The sequence below is a fragment of the Abrus precatorius genome, unplaced genomic scaffold (genome assembly GCF_003935025.1).
Source record: "Abrus precatorius isolate BTA unplaced genomic scaffold, Abrus_2018 Scaffold10, whole genome shotgun sequence".
In the NCBI taxonomy this organism is placed as follows: domain Eukaryota; kingdom Viridiplantae; phylum Streptophyta; class Magnoliopsida; order Fabales; family Fabaceae; genus Abrus; species Abrus precatorius.
In genome coordinates, this window is record NW_020874292.1 from 22,839,790 (window position 1) to 22,857,965 (window position 18,176).

General features: G+C 27.5%; 2 protein-coding genes across 2 annotated transcripts; one reads left to right on the forward strand and one right to left on the reverse strand.

Moving 5' to 3' along the window:
- Window positions 1-1,336: 1,336 nt before the first annotated feature.
- Window positions 1,337-7,327, forward strand: LOC113852066 (serine carboxypeptidase-like 31). Its single transcript, XM_027482323.1, has 10 exons — window positions 1,337-1,583; window positions 3,159-3,266; window positions 3,558-3,653; window positions 3,997-4,089; window positions 4,168-4,250; window positions 4,933-5,220; window positions 5,436-5,566; window positions 5,735-5,830; window positions 5,924-6,029; window positions 7,181-7,327. Exons 1-10 carry the CDS (start codon window positions 1,337-1,339, stop codon window positions 7,325-7,327), a joined length of 1,395 nt encoding a protein of 464 aa, XP_027338124.1.
- Window positions 7,328-9,270: 1,943 nt separating this feature from the next.
- Window positions 9,271-16,460, reverse strand: LOC113852067 ((E,E)-geranyllinalool synthase-like). The gene is made up of 12 exons (XM_027482324.1): window positions 16,139-16,460; window positions 13,787-13,985; window positions 13,467-13,687; window positions 13,231-13,354; window positions 12,620-12,741; window positions 11,931-12,133; window positions 11,330-11,445; window positions 11,145-11,243; window positions 10,799-11,020; window positions 10,499-10,631; window positions 10,155-10,400; window positions 9,271-9,756 (listed from the first exon to the last, which is right to left on the reverse strand). The coding sequence occupies exons 1-12, from the start codon at window positions 16,458-16,460 to the stop codon at window positions 9,271-9,273; spliced, it is 2,493 nt and encodes an 830-aa protein (XP_027338125.1).
- Between the last annotated feature and the right edge of the window lie 1,716 nt (window positions 16,461-18,176).

Sequence of the window (18,176 nt, forward strand, 5' to 3'; positions counted from 1 at the left end):
TTCGATTGGATAGTTTTCAAAATACATAGGATCTAAATCCAATCCAATCCAATAATTTTTTTTAAATGTTTACAATTTTTGAAATCAACTTTTGTGGTTTGCATTGAATTGAATGGAGAACGTCCCTTCCGTTGGTTTGTTTGCTTTCTTCTTAGTTTGTCTTGTATCTATACAAGGTTCCCCCCAGTTATACTTTAGTGACGTTCTCATCCATTGTATTGGATGTTATTAAATTAAAATAATAAATATTTTTTATTTTAATCCTTAAATTTGTAAATATCTATTATTTTAGTTCTTTGTTTTATAAAAAAAATTAATTTAATTTATGATTTTGTAAAATGATGTTTATTTTGATTTTTAATATAAAATGTCAACAAAAATTTAAGTAAAAAATTAAAATAACTATTTTTTAAAATATTAAGAACTAAAGTAAATTTTTTGCAAAATTAAAAATTAAATTATGTGAGTTTAACAATTTTAAAAAACTAAAAAAAGTATCTAGATTAATTTTTAAATTTTTTATTTAAAAGATTATCATATATTTTAATTTAATAAATTAAAATAAAAAATTAATTACTAATCATATTAAATAGGATTAATTTAAAAAAGCTTTTAAATGCTAATAATATTAATTTAATTTTTAATAATTTTCTCAATATCATACTTAATTATTAAAATATTTAAAAATAACTATCGTATGTAATAGAATGTGAAAAACTAATAAGTTAATATATTTTTACAACGGAAAGTGAGTTATACTGTTTATTTAAATGAAGAGAAGAATATATCTATCTTAAAATAGTAAAATAATATTAAATAAGAAAATAAATTAAAAATTATGTTACTTTTAAAAAATAATTTATAAATATGCAATAAAGATGAATTTATGAAAGAAAAAGGGAAGGCTATTAATTCTAAAATATGAAATACCTATCTATCGAATATATTTGGTAAAGATTAGGACAATCAATCATATCATACATTGTTTCCCCCTTCTAAAATGCAAAGGACTATAACGTCTCTGAAATATTGATCTTACATGATAATTATTCAAGGAGAAGCAGCGTTTATTACCAGAATTGGTGGTTCCACCAATTTTGTTGCATGCATGAATGCTCTAGAAGCTACATAAACACCCATGACAAGGGTCATATCATCTTGAGGCTGTGAAGAAGAGAGGGATAAAGACATTGCCAGGTAGGACACTCCCATCCTATCTACTTTTCTAGAATTTCTACCCACAGCACTCAGTAGTCCTTCATCAGTATAAATAGGTACGTAGTTCTCTCTCTGTCTATCAATCAAGTAGAAGCAAGATATTCAATTTCTAATATAAATGGATAATAACATCTACACTTTGGCTTTTATACTTTTTCTATTTTTGAAGGGTGGGGTGATGAAATTGAGCTCTGGGCATAATGGTGATCTTGTGACTGACTTGCCTGAACAGCCTCGTGTAGATTTTCAGCACTATGCTGGATACGTTACAGTCAACGAAACCAATGGACGAGCTCTCTTTTACTGGTTCTACGAGGCCATGACCAATCCTCAAGAGAAGCCATTGGTGCTGTGGCTCAATGGAGGTAAGCTAGCTCATCATTTGCTTTTGCCAGTCTCCCTTGCCTATTTTAATTAAGTTTAAATATGTTTTTCACTTATTTTTAATCAAAACTTTAGTTTCTTTTTTCATTTTTGTTGTCTTTGAGAATGACATAATTAAGAATATATTTGGCAAGATATTCCGGACAGATAAAAACTTATTTTTCTGCATAAAAACATTATTTCATAAAAATAATATTGTTTGATAGAGTAGCTGAAATGAATAATTATTAACTTTTTTAAACATTACTTATACTATTTTTTTTAACTGATTTTGTCTTGTTTTATTCATTTAATTTTTATGTTTTATTATTTTTTTACATTGAAAAAATAAAATAAATCAAAAATAATAAAAAATAAATATCATAATATTTATTATTTTAAATAATATTAAATTATTTATGTCTTAAATATAATTTAATAAATTTATTGAGGATTATTTTTTATAGTAAAATATTTATAATTAAGAATCAAATAAAAAATTATCTTAATTTAAAGATGATAAATAATTTTAAATATATTAAAATATGAAAATTATATTTTTTATAAAAAATATATAAATAATAATTTGAATTTTTGATTTACTTAATTATCATGTCTTTATTTATTATTTTTATTTATTAGGTAATATAACAACTCATTTTACAAAATACATTTAATTTAATTGATTAATTTTTTTAACTTATTTGTTAGTTTTATCGATCACATCTTAATTAAAAATTTATTCATAAATTAATTGTTACAATTTGTCAATTTTTAGAATAATACTAAATTTGATTTCTTTCTATCATTTTAAAAAAACATTCTCCTTGCATTTTCTCTATGCATAACATACTTGTTTTATTTTAGTCTCTACATAAAAAAAAATAATACTAATATCATTATAATTTTATTAAAAAGAAGCAATTTGTATTTTTTTTATGTAGAGCCAAAATATATAGTTTTAATATAAAATACACTAAATGTAAAAATTTAAAGTATAATTTAACTTTTTATTAATCAAATTAATAATTAAAAAATTAATTAAATAAAGTTGCGGTGAATATAAGCAATGTTGAGAATTTTGAAGGTTGCCAGAACAAAACTCGAATAAGAAATTAAGTCTTAGTCAATTAATATCTTAAAAATATTATTTAATAAATTATTAATAAATTTTAAAAATATATTAAAATACTAAAATGATAATAAAAATATACCTACAATATATTTTTGAATAAAAATTATCTTATTTGAAATATTTAATCAATATTTTAAGGAAATTTATAAATATTTTGTCGAATTTTTTGTTATGTAATATTATATAGAATAAAAAAGTAAATATAGGAAATTTTTATTAAAAATTATTTAATATAATATTGCACATGTTGTAAAAATGATACTTTATTAACAAGTTTATATATGGATAAAATTTGACCTCATATTCTTGAACTTTTGGTAAGTGGTGGGGGAGAGTTTGAGGTGGCTTTATTATGAGCTTGTTTGAAAAAGTTCAAAATCCGGCTGATTTCATTTGGTGTTTGTTTCTTTTAATATATGTTCTGACAACTTGTGTTTTTTAGGTCCTGGCTGCTCTTCTGTGGGATATGGAGCAACACAGGAGATTGGCCCATTTTTAGTGGACACTGATGGCAAGGGACTTAAATCTAACAACTTTTCATGGAACCAAGGTACCCCCCCTACAAGGGCCACCACCACATCTATTACAAAAATACCACTGTCGGAGGATGTGAGATAAGTCTCCAAAAGAGAGATTAATATATATTAGAAAATTAAAGTTGTATCTGTTATATCTTTTGGCATAGTCTACCTTACCTTACTGCTTTCTATGCTATTATATATGATAAAATTCTGATGTCGAATCACACACTAGTGCTCCATTAATTTTATCATACGGTCCCTTCAGAGCATCGTTAATTGATGCTTAGAATTGTTGATATTAGTAAATCGTGACAATGCAGAAGCCAACATGTTGTTCCTGGAATCTCCTGTTGGGGTTGGCTTTTCCTACTCAAATACAACCAGTGAATATGCACTCCTGGGAGATGACTTCACAGGTTTTTTCTTAATTTAAATATCTTTGTTTGTTGCGTAATTAGTAGCATCTGTTTCTATTCTTTAGTGGTTTAAATAAATAACTAGTTCATAAAAATATCATTAATTTTAATTTTAATCCCTTTAAAATTTTATTTAAATCACGTGTTTTTTTAATGCAAGGATTAAAATTCAATAATTATTTTATAAGAATTTAAACAAAAAGTGACATAATTTTAGAGAATAATTAATTAATTAATTTTTTTATTTAATGAAGTTTACAATTAATTAATATTGTTCCTTGCTAGCTTATGCAAAATTCTCTGACAAATTTAACTGTGCGCTGTCCTCCACTGTTTGAAACAGCTAATGATACTTACACTTTTCTGCACAATTGGTTCCTCAAATTTCCATCATATAGAACAAGGACATTTTACATAGCTGGGGAGAGCTATGCAGGTATTGAAATTAACAACAGATCGATGAATTCGTCATTTTTAGTCCTCTAAATTGACATGAAACATGCATGCTTTTCAGGAAAGTATATTCCAGAGCTGGCTGAACTCATCCACGATAGAAACAAGGACCCTTCCCTTCACATTGATCTCAAGGGCATTTTGGTACAGTCCTACACACATAATTGCAAATAAAGCTAACCTATAATATTCCGTTTATTTCTGATTTCGAAAAAATTAATTTTAAATGAATCAAGTATGATTTATCTTACAAAAGGAATTGATATTAAAACAATTAATTTGTGTTTGAGAATGATGTTTTAAACATAAGTTTAAAAAATGATTTAATTAAGATAGAATTACTTTTAAAGTGTAAATATAAATATATTTAAAATCGATTATTGCCATCACACACAAAAAAAAATCTCTTAAAATTGATTCTGCGATGAGCAAAATTAATTTCAAGACAAAAAAAGAGAGTCAAACATGTTACTGTTAGAATAAATTCCCTAGACCTCAAATTAACGTGATTTTTGCGTCAAACAAATGAACAGTAAGAAAAATATAGAATCTTACTTTACTAAGAATATTTCCCTTGTAGTTCAGCCTATCTCTATGCTAGTCTATAGTTCATCGGTATGATTTGAACAATAGATCTATTACTCACAAGTCACATGGATCATGTTCAATGAGCATCTGTGCAAAGAAAATTCGGTATATATTGTCATCAATATTTATGATTCAGAGTCTAATCTCTGGTAGTTAATTAATCCTTCTCATTAATTTAACATTAACCACACTAGATTGAAAATAACATAAGTTAATTATTCTTTTTCAATTTTTGCAGCTGGGCAACCCTGAAACATCTGATGCTGAGGATTGGTTAGGTCTAGTTGATTATGCTTGGAGCCATGCAGTGGTATCTGATGAAACTTACAAAACAATCAGAAGTAGTTGTGACTTTAACAGCAGTGATCCATGGAGTAATAAAAATTGTAGCAAAGGAGTGGATGAAGTACTCAAACAGTACAATGAAATTGATATCTACAGCCTCTACACCTCTGTCTGCTTTGCCAGCACAGCGCGTTCAAATGATCAAACCATGCAAATGGTCATGAAGTACTCATCTAAAATGGTAAGTGGTCCCAGAAAAAATAATGAGACAATTCAGTTATAATGGGATTAAGAAACTTGTAACTGAAGTTCTATCTATAGATAGGTTAAGAATGTTTTAATATGCTTTATTAGATAGTTTATTAAAAATAAATATTGATGGCCACTCATCACTAATTTTGAATAGTATACATTAAGGTATATGCTGTTCTAACACTTGTGACTTTGGTTGACTAGCTGCCTCGGATCATGGGTGGTTATGACCCATGTCTGGATGACTATGCTAAAACTTTTTATAATAGACCAGATGTTCAGAAAGCCCTCCATGCCAGTGACGGTCACAATCTGAAGAATTGGAGCATTTGCAAGTACACTATTGTCTATTTTCACTTTCATTTGGTCATGTTAGTTAGAAGTGGATTTATATATCTATATAGAGTTTGAAAAACTTCATTTATTTTATGATGTGAGAATTCATAAAATATTTTGTTGTATTTTCTCTAAATTAATCTCTCTTAATTGTTAATTAAAATCAGCCAACAAATATTCAAGGGCTGGAAACAATCAAAACCTTCTGTTATCCCAATTTACAAGAAGCTTATTTCAGCAGGACTTAGGATTTGGGTTTACAGGTAAATATACTATTCAATTTCAACATGCAGATTAGAAGGCCATGTGCCACTTTTTCTCATAGTTTCTTTCTCCTTTAATTGTTGACCGTTCAGTGGAGACACCGATGGTAGAGTGCCAGTGTTGTCTACAAGATACAGCTTAAATATGCTAGGTTTGCCTATTACTAAGCGATGGAGGCCTTGGTACCATGAAAAGGAGGTAAGCTCATGAATTGATTGAAGCCATGCTGCCTAATTTCTAGCTTGTGCTTCTCGTTACTTAACTTAAACTGTAAAAGAAGAATACTGATGACATCTCTAACCCATCTTTTATTATAAATTAAAATTTATTAAAAATTATAAAAATTTTACTTTTTTCTCACTCTTAAATTAATATTTTTCTCATAATTTTTAATTTTTAATAAATTTTAGTTAATAATAAAAAATACACTAAAAATGTATTATTAGCATTACTCAATAAATAATTTAATTATAATAACACTTCATTAACTTTGAAAATATGGTTGACCAACTGTGTTAACTTATTTAGTAAAGTCTCATCTAAGTTAAAACAAAATCTTCAGTAAAAATAATTGCAGTTTGTGTATATAATGACGTTCTAAGAAATGACAAAATGTTGAAAAGATAAAATAGTTATATTAAGTTTTATGGTAATTAAAAAGAAATCACCTTTATTATAAATTTATATTTTTATTTTTATATAAGAGAACATTCTTTATAATATCATTCTTCTTGTAGCACGTGAATCGTGATATATTTTAAAAACAACTTTCAAATTAACTTGAAAGATTTTATTTATATTAAGACTTTTTTTCTCTAAATCTCAGCTTTAATTACTTGTGAATATTATATTGTAATGTTTTCCTTTCATATCGTTTAATTATACTTTCAAATTATTTTAAAAAATATATATACTCTTTTCTTTTCAATTTTTTTTATATTTTTATGCCTATTTATTAAAATTAATTATGTATATTTATATTATAATTTTAAAAATGTCTCTTATTCATTATGTTTAAATTTATCTTAAATTTTAAAAAAAATTCGTACATGGCATACTTGCTAATTAACTTTTGGGATTTCGTTTGGGCAATGTTTCTGTATCGAAATAACTTGATTGCATCTTCGAAGATCACATTTTCAAATATCACATATCATAAATTATGAATTTATTTCAGTACACTGTGAATGTAAAAAAAAACTATGCTATCTACCAAATTCAAAAGTATTTTAAATACGAACTTGAAAATAATGATCATAAATTTAATATCTTGTAAAGATATAAAATTGATACTTAATAGATGTCGTCAATTATTTTCAAATGATATACATATTTTCTCCTTGGAACAGGTTAGTGGGTGGTATCAAGAATATCAGGGACTTACGTTTGCGACATTTCGAGGAGCTGGCCATGCAGTGCCCTGTTTCAAACCAAGCAACTCACTGGCATTGTTCTCTTCCTTTCTTCTCGGAGAATCACCACCCTCCACAAAATAATAACCAAGACTGTGATGTATACTGAGTGGTCTTTGTGAATCCCTGAAAGAAGATTTTGCTCTTGTCTTGCAATACTAGCGTGTATCTTACCAAAATGTTAAGTGACCAATTAAGAACAAATATAATCTATAATGAATAAAAGAGTTACTAGTTTCGATTGACCGGAGCAATATTTTCCCCCTCAATATTAGTTAATAAAAATAGATGTCAATGTTATTTCTTTTTTATTTTTTCTCAGTTTATCCTTAGCCAATATATCATGAAAAGTAAAAAGGTGTTGATTTTTTTCTAAATGAAAAGGATCTTCTTCTGCATGTAAAAAAAAATAAATAAATCAATCAAATTCCGAGAGGCTTCATAAAGCAATCTTCTAATGCATAAACTCAGCAACTATTGTCATATATATAATTCTGGCTAATAGGTAAAGTGGGGCAAATAGATTCTTCTGTAATTTATTATCTAGATCTCACACACATATAAATCGAAATGGGAGCTACAGATATTGAAATGTTTTTTTTTTCCCAGTCTAAGTTAAATTTCATTTTATTAAAATGTTTTACTTATAACGATTTAGGTAAAAATTTATTTAAAACTATATAATTGTTACGTATTTTTCTTGGATGATAAAAATTTAAGATAAAGTTAGAAAAATATCTGTGTAGTGCCAATATTTAATTAATACTATACACTTTTAATTTATATGGACAAAATTTTAATTGTTAAAATAAATTTAAAATGGAAGTAATAAAAAGCTTGACTGATTAAAGACAGAAGTTAATATATAACAATTTACTCAATAAGAATATATTGTAAGTAAAATAAGGAATACAAAACAAATATAGTGTTAATATTCAACCGTAATTTCAACTAGTTTATAATTATTTGATTAGCATATAAATTTGTTTGATTAAAATAAAGGTTCCTGGTGAACAGACTTATTTCGCTAAAGTAAGTTGAAAATGGTTTCCATTTAATGGGTCCTGATTTTGAAAACTTTGTATGGCTCATCTACATGTAGTTTCTGCATTAGATCATTGCCAATTCAGTATTATATCATTTCTATAATTATGACAAAAAAGGCAAATAATGACAAATAGTTGGTCTCACTTTTCATAAAATTCACCCAAGTTAAGTCAACGTGTTCAATTTTATTTATTTAGGTTGTTAAATATATTATTTTACAATAATATATATATATATAAACAAATATTTTATATTAATGTAATTTTAAAAAATTTAATACTTGATCTAAACCTTTTATTTAATTTATAACTAATAACTAGTAAAATAATAAATTATAAAAGTTTTTAAACTTACACAACAACTAGTGTAAGAAAATCTTTATATATATCAATTAATGATAGCAATGTTACTTCATGTAATAAATCTATTATTTGTCAGAATATAGCCTATTGTAGATAATTCATGAGCAAGTATTCTTTAATAGTAACGAATATAAACCCAAAAACACAAAATAAGTTTGTGCAAAGCACCTTGTGGTCCTAAATCACCTTATACTTTTTCCCATAAAACCCACTAAACATACAAATTAAAGAGAGGCAATTGAAGCAATTGAAACGCTTATTTTTGAGCTGGCTATTGCACTTGGAAGGTCTTCCCAAATGTTGGTTCAGCATTGCAACAATTTTACAAAACGAACTTATAGACACAAAGTTGACAACATTCACATAAAACAATTTCTAAGATGAGATGGTTTGACTTGGATAATAGTAAACCATAACTGCAATACATACACACTTTAAATAACACTGAAATTCATCTTTATTCTTCCAGTTTGCTTCCCATAGAGTCGCGAGCTGCTTACCCAATTAATCTTAATTCACATTATGCAATGCACACACATATATAGTTTATGTTAGTGGCTAGAAGACATAGTAGAAGATTTTCATATTTTCTATATAATTAGATTTTCTTCGTTTAATTTAAATGAAGCCAAGCCCAATCTTAGGTGCAATAAATGTCATGCAAAATCCATTTCTTAAGGTAGAAGTAGCAACTTGATGTGCTGTGAAACTCATCCTGCTATTATGTTGTTTGAACGACAAACCAAACTGGAATTTTGCTGTCGTATCACTCTTCTTTGGGGGTGGATGAAGTGAAGGACGCTTCTTAGTTTTGCTCAAAGGAAGATATATTGCTTTGTTTATATCCTCCACCAACTCTGTATTGGAGTCATATATGTTTCGAGAGTTGAAAAACATGTTAAAAACTTTCAAGCATGATAGATGAAGTTGCTTGCAAGGCTTAGGCAAATCACATAGTCCATCAATCAGAACATGTTCAAGGAACTCTTTCCTCTTTTTCTCAATTATCTCTCTCACAAAAGCAATTGAATCTTCAATATCATGTTCCGGGTTCTCTATCAAGTTCACCAAAACAGAATTAAATTTTCCATCTTCCTTTTCCTTCTGCAAAAGTACATCACAATCCAACAAAATAACCAAGTCGAATTGAGTTCCATGAAAAGTCAATTAAATATAAATACACAATAAATAGAAAGATGTGAATATCACTCATTTTACAAGTATTCAAAAAAAGTATTTTTAATTAAAAATTAAAGTATTTATTTTATTTTTAATTTAATAAATATTTTTATTTTTAATAAAAATATTAATTTTAAATACTTAAAATCAACCTAAGAACTAATATTAACAAGATCAATAATTAAAAAAAGTGATTTTAATAAAAAAAAATATATATTAATTTTAAATACTTAAAATGAACCTTAAGAACTAATATTAACAAGATCAATAATTAAAAAAAAAAAGAGATGACTTCTTTTTCCAAGTTAACTCGATAAGTTTACCTTGTAGCTCTCTACATCATTTAAAAGGCGAGAAGTGACCATAAGCAATTCTGTGATGGGATCATATTGGATTGGCCTGAGTTTCTTAGTTGGTAAGCTTGGTTTTAGAAAACATGATGCCGGAAGCACTATGTTATGTGTGGCAATGGAGATCATGCCGGTCTTCAGGTAACAATCAATGGATGGTGTGTGTCTATTTCTGCTCCACTGTGCTTCTATGAGCCACGAAAGGAAAGTTTCATGCCACTTCATACATGCAATACATTTTCCAATGTTATTACACTTCTATATTTAAATTTGATAGTATATAAATATTGAAAACTAGATATATTTGTAATTCTTACTAGATCTTTCAAGTTGTGTGATATATCTGTTGTTTCTTCTTGTTGGAGATATTTACTAGTAACTTCACTCACAAGATTGTCAAGGGCATCAAATATAACTTTGCTGTGGCCACTTAGTCCCCTGGAATCCCATCTTTTGTTTTAAACAAAAAAGTTTAGATTAGAGATTTTAATATTTTGAAGAATGGTTAAGCTATTGAGTGAAAATTTGGGGATATACTTCATCACAAGCAATCAATTTTTGAAAGTGTGTGAATGTGAAAGAGACAGGGAATGTGGGAGAAGTAAGAAAATTTGCACCTTCCAACTGCATCCGAGAGAATTTCCAATTCACTGATAGACCCCATCATATCAAAGAAATCATCTGCCACTGTGATTATAACTGCACTCTTAGTCACAAGCATTCGTACGTAAGAATCATGGGGGAGCCATGAGCTAGTTGCAGCAGCAACAGCAAAGTAACAATAAGTAGTTTTTTCTCTGCCAAATCCCATATTACTAATCCCGCAATCTTCAGCCCACCTACATCTCAAAATTGAAATGCAAAGCACCATGAGCCAATTGAGTAATTATATTCAAAATTTGAAGGTAGTAATGATTTTTTTCTTGATTAAAGGGGAAAAAAATGTTAGACACTGTACTAGACCTCTTCAGTTCCTTCAGCTCATTTTTGTATAATGATTGCTTGAACTCAAAGTTTTGTGTGGCAAGATGTAGCAATTCATCGTTATAGTGATATGATATCCTACAAATAGAAAATTTGTCTTATAATTGTGTTGAAATGGAAGATAAATAAGTAGAAACGTAACTGTTTTATATATACGTATATACCTATTATATGATGCCTTTCCTTTCCATAGAGCATTGGCGTCTTTATCTTCTATCCACGTTCTGTGATCTAAATGATCCAGGCGAACAAACCATGGAAGATTCAACTCATGCTCCATCTACAAATTCAAGCATTGAAGTCTGAAGGTTAAACTTCAATTCATTACTATATATTAGTACTATAAAGCTGTGATTTCTGTAAGAATAAATCTTCTAGTAACAATAGTTTACATATAAGTTAAGTGGGTGCAAATGTAAATATATAAAATTAAAAATTTTGTTATTGCAAACCTAATCTCTTCAATGTTTCATTTCATTAATTAAGTAAAGAATCACATTCTACTTTTTCTTTTCTTGGTCTCCAAAAAAAAAAATTAGGAGGTGAACTCTCCACATCCTTCGATTTCAAATTGGCCCATTTAATATGTACTCATAAGAAAAGAAAAATTAAACTTCAACTCAAATTATATGTAAGTTATGCGAAGGTTCACACACACACACACACACAATCGAAATTGGATACATAGTCCCAATAAATGATTGGTGTTGTCGATCATGAGTTCAAACATAATGGCCGGCCACAAAAAAGAAAGCGCGCTTTGACCTGTGGTCGGTGTCCATTTTCTGTGTAAATGATTTTCTCAATTAGTCTTTTTGAAAAGGTTTTAGCTTCTTCAAGTTCATGTTCTCCACAGAACATAAGATTTGAGGCTCTAAAGACGTGAAGCAATGCACTTGAGAAGTGCTCATAATCTTTCTCAACTTGAGCTCGAATTTCATCGTGACGTAGAAACCAACAAAAGCTTACTGCATTTATAAGACATATTTTTAGTCAGAGTCAGTTTGGTATGTGCCTAAAATAAAGAGAGAGACAGAGAGGAGGGGGGGGGGGGGGGGGGGGCACGTTTCGTACACATTTTTTTTTGTAAAATTGCATTATAAATTAGAGAATTTCTTAAATTGTTATTTTAAAATTTCATGTATCATCCTATTGATTTTCTAAAAAATTGTCATTAAATTGTTTTTAAATATACGTTTTATTACTACTTTTACTTTAGTTCATTAAAAAATTTATAAGTGAATTAGTTTTTTAATGGTCTTTTTATAAGTTCTTTAATGATTTAATATTATGCAAAATTAGTCTCTTAAAAATTATAAAAAATTAAGTTAACTATAAAATCATTAAAAAATAATATGATAATAATTTAAACTTTTTAGAAAATAACTTATTAATTTAAATTTGAAAAAAAGACTAATATATTGATACATACAACGAGAGAATTTTTGCCTTACATGGTGATACTTTGTGTCCATGAGTCCGCAGGAGATGAAATGCAAGAGAATTTTTGTGAAGCTGCGCGGCACTCAAATTGGGTTCTTTTTTTACCCGTGAATTTTGCTCCATATTATAATTCCTAAAATCAAGTACAAATCAAATATATCAGCTGGTTAATATTATTTTGGCAATCGAGGCATAGAAAGTTAGCATATTTATCAACACTATTAGGAGATGGACCAAACTTTGTAAGTAGTATGAATCATTTTTATTATACTTAATATTGATTAAAAATTTATATAAATAATAATTAAAATAATAAAAAATATTATTTAATTGAATTATCAATTAGAAATTAATTTTAATGTAAAAAATCACAAAAACACTCGTTAAATTTGAGAAATTCACATAATACTATAATGTTTATAATTAAATAAAAATGAAGATAAAGAACTAATAATAATAAAATTTTATTAAAATGTATTTATTATATTTTTAGGTTATAAATTTTATAATATAAGACTTGATTTATTAAATAGAACATAGGTTTTAAGAATCACAACTGGTGTCTAATATTTTGAATCACATGGGAGCTATCCTATAATGTATTGTAGAAGATGGGTTTTACCTATAAAGTTGTGTCAGAAGTATGTCAATTTCCCTTTTGAAGTACTCGCCCAACCCCAACCTCTGCAAGTGGTTGACCATGCAGAGCTTTATAAGTTCCTCGTCCACGGGATATTCCTGTGGAACTGCATGACCCAAAAAAGGCCAAAATGACCCAAAACAATTAAAATGTATTTTGATATATAATTTATTTAAATGTGTATTTAAAGAATTATTTTTAAATGATACGATGAAAACCTCCGTTTGGGCATCTTTGTGCTAAGGACTGAAGATACGTGAGGCATTCTTTCTTTCCAAACGCCATGAATGCTTTTGCCGTGGCGGAAGGGGATTGGAACAATGACCCATCGCTGCTCAAATTTCTACCTATATCTTCTTCACTCACATATGATGGAGGCAAAGCTTCAAGGTTTGCCAGTAACGGAGGGTAACAACGTATACCTCCTTCAACTCCATGCCTACAATTATGTATTCATGCAATTGTGGAATGTTTTTAGTGCATTTTTTAAAGATTCAATGAATTCACAAGCATTTCGATATAGGATAATTATAAGTACCCGTTGTTGTTGAGAAATTTTCTCCGACAGCTAAAGATGTATAACATTTTATCCCTTGATGCTTCGGGGAAGTCAACATCTAAACCCATTGTGTCGGCAAGTTCAACCATGGCCGGAAGAACAATGAAGAACCAACGAGGGTAATCGTCTTTGACTTCATTGAGCAGTTTATCGGCGTTTCCACGAATAAATGACCGTCCTACAAATTCAGGAAATAATGTCCTAAATGATTTATCAAGTTAAATGAGTGAATTGAATATAATCATATCCTTAATTAATTATCAAATGTGAGTGCCTTTGTGGTAAGCGGAAGCAAAAATGAAAAATTGAAGAGGAACACTGCTTATGAATTCCATGTTTAGCTAAACGGAAGACAGAAATTATATATGCAAGAAAACCCTAAGTAGAATATATTGAAAATAGAGGAAGGAAAAATAAGATTATAATTTTATAAACATGGTCAAGGTGTGTATGAACTTGTATCTTTTTCAGTGGTGTGTATGAACTAATTTTTTAATAAAGACGAAAAGTTGTTTAATGATGAGGGAAGACGAATTTGTGTAAGCTGGGGTCACGATTAATTGATTATTGAGATCGATCAAAGATGAAACGATTTGAGAGACAGAAAGGTGGATTTGGATAAGAAAAAGACGAGAAAAAAGAAAAGCATAAAAAGTGCTAGCTAGAAGAACAGTATGTCACGCAAGCTTTACTGTCATAGATGACAAATGGTAAACGCGATTTCATGATTTTTAAAAATTTCGTTTATTTAGGCCACATCAGGGGTATATCCTCCACATAAGGACAATATAATGCCAGTTAATCTAGACGTTCAATGGTATATAAACAGTTAACAAGTTTACTATTTAAAAATTAAGTATGAAATAGTTATATATATATATATATATATATATATATATATAATATTTTTCTAAAGTATTTGTTATGTTTATTTTTTAACCAATATTTAAAAAATACTTTACATTTATTTTAAATTATTCCACTTTAAAAAATTCAAATTGAATCTCAAATTTTAGTAATTAAAATTAAAAGTAATATTTATGAATTTAAATTACATTTGAGATTAAAAATAACCAAACTTAAAAACATGTATACCTGTTTATGTATGATTGTTATTTAAATCTTTGTTATTTAAATCTTTGTTATATATATGTGTGTGTGTGTGTGTGTGTGAGAGAGAGAGAGAGAGAGAGAGATTTAGCTGTTAATTTAAAAGTTCTTATTAAATTAATTAACTTTACAAAAACTTATAAAAATAAACCAATAAGTATTTCATTATATTATATTATTTTATTTAATAATATATTTTTAAATCATAAAAAATTAAATTTAAAATAGCATAGTTACAAATATTTAAATTATATAAAATTTAATATATATGAACTGGAAAATGATACATGATAAATATTTAATTTTATATATGTAAGAGTAAAAATATGCTCAAGCCGTCAAACTCATCATGGAGATGCTTTATTATCTACCAAATAAAAGCACCAATACAAGATAAAAGCTAAAACTCTATAGAATGTTTTATCATGTGCATGAAAAATTTATGTAATGATCAATTATTAATGTTTAAGAAATAGTATGTAATAATTAAAAAAATTATAAAATGAACAAGAAAATAAGCTTAAGCCGTGAAAGTCATCATGGATTCATGGGGATGCTTTACCCACCAAATAAAAGCTCACATTCAAGATACAAGCTCAAACTCTGAAAGTTATTCTTATCATGTGCATGGTAGACTATGTAATGATCAATTATTGATGTTTAAAAAGTGATTTGTAAATACTAAAAAGTTTTTACAACGATCATTTTTTCCCTAATTTGTACCATTGTTGCTTTTGTAATTTTTTTGTATGTTTTATAATATTTAAATTTAAGTGAAATTTAAAAAATATACGAAATAAAAATTCATGTTATAAATAACTATACAGTGCATCTACTAGTGATTAGTATATTTTGACTATTATCGATTATTTTAATTACCTTACTTTTTGGCTTACTTAAATATTATAAAAATTCATTAATTTTTTCTCTCATATTTTGAAATATTATGATATTTAAAGAAACAAATATGAAAGTCATAATATTTAATAGCATAAAAATTTAACACAAACAATGTTTAACGAAGAAAATAAATGAAAAAAACATATAAAAAAGGAAAAAAAAGTTGTACAAGAAAAACATATTTAAATGTACAAACAATATTTCTCCCAAGATAATTTTCTCTCTACTTCTATGTTTAAATATTTATTTTAATTGGTTAAAAAATCATTCCTTCTAAGTAACATTACTAGTAATAAAATATTCTAACGACCATGATTATACCTTTCTCTACTAGTAGCTTGCCAGTGTTCCACTTTTTGAGTGCAACCATGGAAGCAAGAGTTGCAGGAAGGGATTCAATCGTGGGTTGGCCAAAGGTGTCACACTCTCCCCAAAACCCTTCCGGTTTCTGGTTGTTAAGCAACCAGTCCAAGTAATTCTTGAACATAGGGTGGGAAGGGTTTCTTGAATCGGGTATTATAGCTAACCATGCAGTGTCATAGGCAGAAGGACATACAAATGAGTAGAGATCAATGTCAGAGGAGAATATCTTTCTCTTAATCTTTTGAACTCTACTCTGAAAAGAGGATAAAGGAATTTCCATTTGGGAACAAAAAAACAAAAAGGATATATGCCTATAGCTTCAGTAATAAATTAAATATCCTTAAGCAGTGTCCTATTTATAATGCTTTGCTGTGCATGGCTTTTGGTTTCCCCTTGTGTTGTACGTTGGCTTCGCTACTCTACTTGCACAAGTCTAACCCAAGTCATCGACCACTTATATTTCGAATTATACCTAGTTTTTTTTTTCTTTTTGCTTTCTTCTCTAGTCAATAAAAATTTGTATCATAATTCATAACATCTTGAAAACGAAAATAGAGTTAAACAGTAGAAGAAAAACAGATTTCAGTCAAAATTTGTAATATTTAAATAAAAAGGCTGAAGAAGTTAAAATAATATAATAATATTCAATGAGGATTATGTGTACATATGCTGCCTATGATTAGCATCGTGTAGTATTTTGAAATAAATAAAAGTTTTCTATTCAACAGTTAAAAACAAAATACCAGTTCATCAACGAAAAGAATTTTAATTATTGTGTATTTTTCTTAAAACTTGTCACATCGGCTAATTATCTAGTTTGAATAAATAAATGAGAAAGTGTGTAACCAGATTAAAATTGCGGCTATTGCGGCCATTACACATTGGCATTATGCCAATGCCATGTTCTCATAAGTCATATTCTTTATTTCACGATACGGAAGAAAGTGGGGCCTCTCCCTTCCTTCCATTCACCCGCAAACTCCATGTCACGGAATGGTTATACCCTGATTGACCCCAAAATTAAATTTTAAATTAATATTATTTTTTATTTTAATTTTTTATAAAAAATTTATTAATTTCAGTTTTTAAAGTTAAATTTAAATATTCATAAATAATTTTTTTTATAAAAATATATATAATTATTATATTAAAATTATAAAAATATAATAATACTTTTCTCTTTTTAATAAAATTTTATTATTATTCGATATTTATCATTAAATTCTTTTTATAATTCTTCAATTGCTCTCTCCAACGACCCCCACCAAATAGCAGCATGCGGGTCTGGGCTTGGAAGTTGCAAAGAAAGAAATGACTCATGATGGGAGTACACGACAAGCATTTTTGGAGTGACATCATTAATGAGAGCGTCTGACGATTTAAATAATTTCATTTTTTATTTAAAAAATAATAAATATAAGTATTTTAATATAAAAGATTGTTGGAATTGTCATTAAACCTGGTGTAATCAATTTTTTGCTGCAAAAAATTCAGATCCAAGCGCACAATACTAAGGAGTTAATTAGAAACTTAAGTATCGGCACTTCTAAATAATATTTGTGTTGTGTCATGATTACTATGTATTTTTATAATTATATTTTAAAACTTTATATTAATATTAAGTGACATATCAATAAATATTCATACTCTTATATTTATGATAACTTATACTCATTTTTAAACTAATTTTTTTGTGATTTGAATTTTTTATTTCATGTTAATTTGAAATTAATTTTATAAATCATATCATAGACGAGTTGCATCTAATAGTTTTAAAATTTATTGTATTTCTATATTCATGACTTTTACTTAGGAAGGAAGCATAGACAGCATATGACATTCATTGCTGATTCCCATAACCAATCAAACCCCATTTCAATTCAGACTCGTATATATGTTCTGTCAATAGTGTAAAATCCTTCCTTGTCCAGGCATATATATATATATATATATATATATATATATATATATATATATTTATTAAAAATAGTTATTG